This window comes from Olea europaea, chromosome 15 (genome assembly GCF_002742605.1).
Source record: "Olea europaea var. sylvestris chromosome 15, O_europaea_v1, whole genome shotgun sequence".
In the NCBI taxonomy this organism is placed as follows: domain Eukaryota; kingdom Viridiplantae; phylum Streptophyta; class Magnoliopsida; order Lamiales; family Oleaceae; genus Olea; species Olea europaea.
This window is the reverse complement of record NC_036251.1, coordinates 3,685,416-3,693,603: the sequence shown is the minus strand read 5'-3', so window position 1 is coordinate 3,693,603 and position 8,188 is coordinate 3,685,416. Positions and strand designations below refer to the sequence as shown.

General features: G+C 30.3%; 1 protein-coding gene across 1 annotated transcript; it reads right to left on the bottom strand.

The window, feature by feature from the left end:
- Positions 1-3,072: 3,072 nt before the first annotated feature.
- On the bottom strand, positions 3,073-7,173 carry LOC111411121. The gene is made up of 3 exons (XM_023041682.1): positions 6,970-7,173; positions 5,705-5,800; positions 3,073-3,255 (listed from the first exon to the last, which is right to left on the bottom strand). The coding sequence occupies exons 1-3, from the start codon at positions 7,171-7,173 to the stop codon at positions 3,073-3,075; spliced, it is 483 nt and encodes a 160-aa protein (XP_022897450.1).
- Positions 7,174-8,188: the final 1,015 nt, after the last annotated feature.

Below are 8,188 nucleotides of genomic sequence, written 5' to 3'. Positions count from 1 at the left end.
TAATAATTTCTTTTGATCCCGACTTGAGCCAATGGATTAAAGTAATAACCTCGCTAAATGCATTAAGTAATAAAAAAAATTGAATCCTTAAGGGTCCAATAAAAATATAAAGTAATATTTATTGGATTTTATTGAGAATATATATATATATATATATAGACCAAAATCTTTCAATCAATCAATAATACTCGTACAATAATCATTCCTTTTGAAATTATGCATCTATAGTTGATTGTTTTTTCTTCCCACCTAAACCAAAATGAACCCCATCCTTAACTTTTTATAGAGCATACACAACTTCCAGAATATTTTACTCGTATTGTAGTAAGTAGTTGCTTAAAGTGACTATTGCTTGAAATGCCTCTTTTGACGACACATTTGGGACAACGCTACTATCATCTGGTTTATGATCATTCTTATCATCATTACTGTTCATTACCGATTGAATAATTTTTTCGTCTGTAGGTGATTTCATAACTGCATCATTCTCGCTAGGATAGTTCAAAAGATGTTCAACATCCATCACATTTTTAGAGTATAAATTAGAGATGACATCATTTAATCCTTGGATACCTTCATCTAATTCACCAACTTCTGGTTCGGGAAAATTGTTTTCTTCTGACCGAATCTTGCAATGTCGAAAACAATTTGCAATTGTTGTTGTCTTCACATCAAAATTCCAAACCATGTTAGCAAAATTAATAGCATTCAAAATATTAATTTTTCAGGATTTGGTGCTTCAACCTCAAGGCCTTGTAAGATGCTAGAATAAAAACGATGACGATAATGAGTTTTGAATGCTCGAATAATCCCAGCATCACATGGTTGAATCTTAGACGTTGTGTTAGGAGGTAAGAAAAATAACTCTACATTTCTCAAACTTTCAACTACCTTTGGATGAGTTGGGCAATTGTCTACTATTAAGAGAACCTTCTTGTCATTCATTCTCTTATCAAACCAACCAACAAAATCTTGAAAAAGCAAGCCAGTCATCTAAGTTTTCTTGTTGGATCGATACTTGCAATTAAGATTGTTCATGTTCACATTTTTAAAGCATCTAGGATTTACATACTTACCAATAACCCAAAGTGGTATTTTGTCAGATCCATCACCATTGCAACAAACAACAACAGTAATTCTCTCCTTATTTTTTTTGCGTCCTTCGAGCTGTTTGGTAGCAAGTGAATGATCAGCTTCCAATCGGTAAAATAATCCAGTTTCATCCATATTGTAAATAACTTTCAACTGAAACTGGTCTAGTTTTGATCGTATTCCAGGTAAAGCATTTTCAATGTTCTCCAAGATAACTGAACCACTTTCACCAAAACGTCGGTAAGATTTGATTCCATATCTTACCTTGAAACGTTCTAACCATCCACTAGAAAAGCTGAATTTTGGATTAATTTCACCATACATTTTTTGCAAAAGCTATTTTGCTTTTTCTTGGATAATTTCTCCAGACATGTTCACTTTATCTTGCCTTTGAAGAAACCACTCATACAAAACTTTCTCTAAATCAGGGTATTTTACCGATTTGTGCCTTTTAACATCGCTATTTTTCATCTTATTTGACAAATATTCCGACGCCCTTTTGAGAGTGTTCGATATTGTTGATTGATTAATTGTCAAATCAAACTTTTGTTGCACCCATGCTTGCATATCTTTTTGGCTAATAGTTGGATTCTCTTTCTTATGTTCACATATTGCACTTCTCATTTTATCGGTTAAAGTTGATTTTTTTACTCCTTTCAAATGATGAGAAGATATTGGAGGGGAAACAAAATATTGTATGTGCTTGGAATATATTTTCCAAACATCTAGCTTTTATAGGTAAAGACTAAACCTTTCATTTGCTATGTACGTAAACTTAGTTTTTAGAGACATTAAATTTCATTAAAACTATTGAGCTTTCCTAGATTCAAATAATACTTTGATTAGTGTCTTTTGATTTTTCTTACCACATACAATGTACATATTTTAATTGAAAAGCTCTCTCTAAAATAATAAATATTTATTTATCAATAAATGAATAATTTATTCATTTATTGATAAATAAATAACCTCGCTAAATGAATATTTTTTCCGGTCTCGAGAGTATTACTTTATCGAGGTTTAACTGTACCTATAAGTGAACTTTTTTAACTTAAAAATGAATTTTTTGCTTACAATTAATTTTTTTTTGCTTGTAAATAAACTTTTAACTTCTAAGTATTTTTACTTATAAGTGAAGGTTTTGTATAATTGGCTTTTTATACTTATGTAATAATTATTGTCTTATAAATGAATGGGCAACTTAAAAAAATACCTTTAAAATTGGATGTCTTTTGAAAAATCATGTGAAAAGTTTTTTGAAAATAAAAAAATATTGTGTGCTACAATGTCACTTTTAAAAGTTAAGTGTGATACAATGTCACTTTTCTTAAAAATTGATGTTTGTTACTAAAAAAATGATAGAAATCAAGAAGATAACTTGAAAAAAGTGACAAATACTAAAAAAAATAGTGACTATTTTTTTTTAAATGACAAATACTAAAAAAGTGACGAATTAAAAAAAAACATAAATTCAAAAAAGTGATAGAAAATAAAAAAAAAGTGACAAACACTCAATGCCACTTTTTTATTTAAAAATTGATATTTGTCACTCAAAAATGATAGAAATTAACGTTTAAAACAAATTCTTATAAACAAATTAAAAGCTTAATTGAAGATGTATTGTTTAATTAGAATTTGATTGTGTATGACATTTTAATTAAAAAAATGTCACAACATGCTCTGTCGCTTTTTATGAAGGTGTCACAAAATTTAAATTAAAAAAATGTATAAACACCATCACTCTTCATCAAAGCTTGGTAATCCTATATAAATCATCTATCATTCAACATCGTCAATGCAATTTACAAAAATACAATTGATGTTCTCATCCAAATCCTCTTGTTTCTGGTTTCTACCTTCATATTTGCTCTTGTTTTTGTTGGAAAATAGACATTGATACAAGAGTTTATCAAATTGGCATCAGTGGAAGATGACTCTTAACCGATAGAGTGGGGAACCGGAAGGGAGAATTGAGACCTATCACCAAGAATTGAACATCATCTTATTAGCTTCATCCTCAGGTATAGGTTGCTGAAGATGAGAAGCGAGAGTACACTGTTGTTGTGAGAGAGACAAAAGGTCAGCAGTTGGAATCAAAATCTTATGCTCATTGCATACATTTCCCAGCATTTTCTCGCCAACATTGCTTTCTATCTCTGCTCCCTGGATCCAAAATCACCAACCAAATCCGTGCTTGTTGCGCGAGTTTTCGCTTGAATTTGAGGTTTGGTAAAAGATACAACAATTTGGGATTTTTTTTTTATTGGATTTTTAGAGGTAGAAAGAAGGGGAGAGAAGGTAAATGGGTTGTGGAAGCCATAGGAGCAATGCTGAGGGCTTTGAAATATTTCACTTCTAAGTATTTTTATGCAGTTTTACGTACAAGCGTTTTTTGACAGATGAGTAAATATTTTAGTTATAAAATAATTTTTGAACTTATAAGTTGTTTTCTAATTACATAAGCTTTTCATAACTTATAAGTTATTTTTACTCATAGGATAACTTTTTTTAACTTACACAAAAGTTATAAGAGAAATAATCATTTATATAAATTCTTTTGTTTGTAATTAATTTTTTTTACTCATCATAAATTTTTCATTAAAAATGATTATTTTCCTTATAAGTTATTTTTTTAACTTATAAATGAAATTCTTGACTCTTATTTATTTGTAAGTAAATTTATGTAGTTCAATTTAACAAATATTTTCTTAATAATAAATGAGAGAACAAATAATACGGCCCTAATCCACCATTATATAACGTATTAATTTCATATATTCGAATAACAGAATAAGGGAGGACAAGCACCTTAGATTAATTAATTAATTGCCCTAAACACTCAATAAGAATTAGATAGAATTATTTTAATTCTTATCCAATCTAATACGAAGCGCCATAAATCTTCTTAAGTCATTCAAGAAACAAGTGTGTTAACATTAGACCATGTACAAGTTTAGACCATTGGATTTTGAGTTTGAAAAACATTTTATCTCCATTTTCACTCTCTTGAAATCACATTCATCAACACGTTGTTGAATTTAATGATGATCATGCTAAGAACAAAAATCACAACATGATGATTGATTAATCGAATTCATACCTGCGGAAGATATTGATGATATGAATAATAAAAGCTAGATCTTCCCCTCCTTACTCCTCACAAAATATCAATCATCAATGGAGCAAGCTAATAAAAACAATATGGAGAGGAGATGTGACCTAACCTTTATATAAAAAATTATCAATCCGTCCATTACGACATAAAACTCTAATTAAGTTTTACATATATTTCCTGCCCACCTACTTAAAATTACAACATCATATTAAATATAGCCCATAAGGTGTAAAAGGCACAATTGATCACTTAATATATTTGGTCCTATCAAAAAATCATTATGAATCATACATCTAGTTCATAAAAATCACAATCAAATGGGAAGCTCACATTAGAATTATTCCAACATTTTCCCACTTGGACAAACATTTTATTGTTATAACAAAACTTTTAACACTCAGGTTAGACTACATAGGTAGCCATACACGTATAGCTCCAACGATGATACTTTACGTAACATGATCCGATCCAACAAGAATGTCAACATTGAACATGAAAGTCATTAGACCAATTAAATGATGTAAGACCATTCCACAGCTACAAATGCCAACATCCTTATTGACATGGATTCCTATCCTCCAACCAATGTAGTATGAACTTAGCACTAGATGTGATAAAAAACGGTGCTACTTCGTATCGGTTCTCATAATGCTTCAAATCAAAATAAAACCACATATCCCTAAGAAAGACTCATCTTATATCTTTATTTGTCACACCTCGATATTACAATAATATCTTAATAAAAGATATAGGTCAAATGCATACTCAAAATAATTCATGGATAGGGAAAAATATATTTTATTATTGGAAGAAGCTATACCCGAAAAAAAACATATGGGTTGCTTTTTGAGTCCGGATTGTCGACCTTTCGAGGAATGTTAACTTTCAATTACACAACTTTAATTAATTTAATTTTAACAATAAAAACAAACACACAATAAAGTTACATTTTGGAATATAAGAAAAATTAACTATGAATCTACAAAATAAGAAAATATAAAAATCTTGAAAATTTTGGAAGAAAACGTGATTGGTATTTATGATTTCGCTTAACCATTGCCTAATTAATTTCTCCACAAGCCTATTAACCAGCTACTTATTTATGATGTTAGACTCGATTTTTCAATTTTAGTTAATTACCTCTTTCGAACAAAATTAACTCTACTTGATTTGTTTAACCTACTATATTTCTATGTCGATTAAAACTAAATAACTGCAATAAATATTTTTGAAAATAGCTTAATGGGTCACTAAACATAATTATTCATTGACCACATAAATGAAAATGCAATAATAACAATAGTAAAAATACTTGAAACAACTAACTTAATATTAAAGAGCAAATATTAAAATTAATTAAAAATTAGATTAAACTAATACTATAAATCCCAACACAATAAATTAGCCTATGTTATGTAGAAATCAGAATATTTTACACAATACATTGCAAATAGAAAACAATAATAAAGAAGATAATACAAGAGTGAAGATAATTACCTTTTGGATTTGAATTCTTGATGGCTTGATCTTGATTTTTTCCAACCATTTATCTCTCAAATATATTCTCCTTGTGCTCTTGGTTGTCCCCAAAATCTAAGAAAATGAAAGAGAAAAAGAAAGAAGAAAGAAAAAGAAAAATGAAGAAGAAAAGAGGAAGAATAGTAGAAAATGGTGTTTAAAAAGGATAAAAACCGTCCCAACCAAAGTTCAAGAAGAGTCCTTGAAAAAATTAAAATGTTATGCACAGGTCCTAAATTTCAACCTAAGGCACGCGCATAGTACAAAATGAGATCCGCACCTTAACACTTTGGTTATCCTCTGTTACTCAAAATTGTTACCCAAATTTAGGGTTAAGGCGTGCGCCTTAGCTGCGGGCTTAGGTGCTTCTTAGCATTTTTTTCTTCCTTTCAGTTTGGTCTCTAAAGAATTGCATGATTGGTCCTTCAACTTCTGCTGCATCTAATTGGGTCCTCAAATTTTGACTTTCATTTCAATTTTGTCCTCCATAAATTGCATCCAATGTCCTTAAACTTTCTTAAGTTGTTTATTTTTGTCCCCCAACTTCACTTTTTGCACAATTTTAGTCATTTTCTCCTTATTTTGCTTTATTCTCATTTCATTGGCAATTTTTGGCCTACAAAAGTAAATGTTACATAATTGTGAGTAGAATTTCAATCATTTCATCAATAATAAACATATTTAAACATTAAATAAGTGTGTGAAAACACAATTATCACCTACGTACCTCGTGAAGGGATCAAGCCAAGATGAAGTTAATTTACATATATAAATCCTACTAACCAAAAACATCAAAGGTTTCCAAAATACCCATATTAATAACATTTGTTTTAAAGACTTTTGGAGCGAGTCTCTTGGTCAAACAATCCGCAATCATCGACTCTATTAATATATTCTATACTCGTCTGCCCTTCCTTGACTCTTTCTCTAATTACCAAATATTTGATATCAATATATTTTGACCAACCAGAGCTTTAATATTCCTTGAAAAGAACATTGTTGTGCTATTATTACAATAAATAGTGATTGATTTTGAGATGGAATCATCAACTTTCAATCTAGAAATGAAATTTCTTAACCAAACGACTTGGATTGTAGCCCCATAACATGCCACAAATTCGCTTGCATAGTAGAAGATGTCACTAGAGTCTGTTTGCACTATCAACTAATATGAAAATATAACTTGAGGTTGATTTCAAATCATTTTGAAATCCAACAAAATTAGAATCTGAATAGACTACCACCTCAAGATGATGTGAATACTGGAAAGAAAGCATATAACCTCCAGTTTTCTTCAAGTACCTCATAACTTTCTTAGCCGATTTCCAATACTCTTGTCCTGGATTTGATTGAAACCTACTAAGGATACTGACTGCGTAGGTTATATCTGGTCTAGTGCAAACTTGAGCATATGTCAAGCTCCCCACAATACAAATACATGGTATCATCTTCATAGATTCTATTTCTAGCTCATTTCTTGGACATTGAGTTTTGTTAAATTTACCCCTTTTATAATAGGTACATCACTAGGTGCAAAATTCTACATATTGAACCTTTCTAGAATACGTCGTATATAAGATTTCTGAGAAAGTCCTATCAAGCCACGATTTCTATTACGAGTATTTCAATGTCAAACGAGTATTTCAATGTCAAACACATAAGAAGCTTCTCCTAGATCTTTCATCTTAAAATTGGTAGACAACATTCTCTTTGTCTCATGAAGCAATCTCAAGTCACTACTAACAAGCAAAATGTTATCAACATATAGGACAAGAAAAATATTATTTCTCCTACTGATTTTGAGATAAATACATTGATCAACTGCATTTTCAACAAAACCAAGAGAAGTTACAATCTCCTCAAACTTTAAATACCACTGTTAAGATGCTTGCTTGAGGCCATATAATGATTTGTTTAACTTGCATACGAAACTTTCTTTTCCCTTAAGAACAAAGCCTCCAGGTTGTCTCGTGTAAACCTTTTCAGAAGATCCTCATTTAAAAATGATGTCTTAACATACAGATGATGAAGTTTCAAATTATAGTGTGCCACAAGAGCTATGATAATTCGAAAAGAATCTTTAAACGAGACAAGTTAGGAGGTTTCAACATAATCAATACGCTCCCACTGAGTGAAACCTTTTGCAACTAATCTTGCCTTTATTTTTTGTTCAACATTCCCTTTCAAATTCAACTCACTTTTGAAAATCTACTTGTTATCTATAGCTTTAGAATCTGACGGAAGTTCAACAAGTTCCCGAACTTCCTTGCATGCCATAAAATTCATTTCATCTTCCATGGCATTTATCCATTTATCTGCCTCAAGATTTGTCAATGTTTGATTATAAGTTACATGATTAACAACGTGCCCAATATTAAAATCACTATCCAATAAATATGTAATATAATCACTGGGCAATGTAAATCTCATTTTCCTATGCAATCTTCTGACTTGTGGTTCAGA

Excerpts from the sequence above, each read along its gene's own strand:
- LOC111411121 (XM_023041682.1), bottom strand. The coding sequence starts at position 7,173 with ATGATACCATGTATTTGTATTGTGGGGAGCTTGACATATGCTCAAGTT. Across the intron at positions 5,801-6,969 it reads AGTATTCACATCATCTTGAG|ATTTTGGGGACAACCAAGAG; the intron begins GTGGTAGTCTAT and ends TCATTTTCTTAG. Across the intron at positions 3,256-5,704 it reads CAAGAATTCAAATCCAAAAG|GGAGCAGAGATAGAAAGCAA; the intron begins GTAATTATCTTC and ends TTTTGGATCCAG.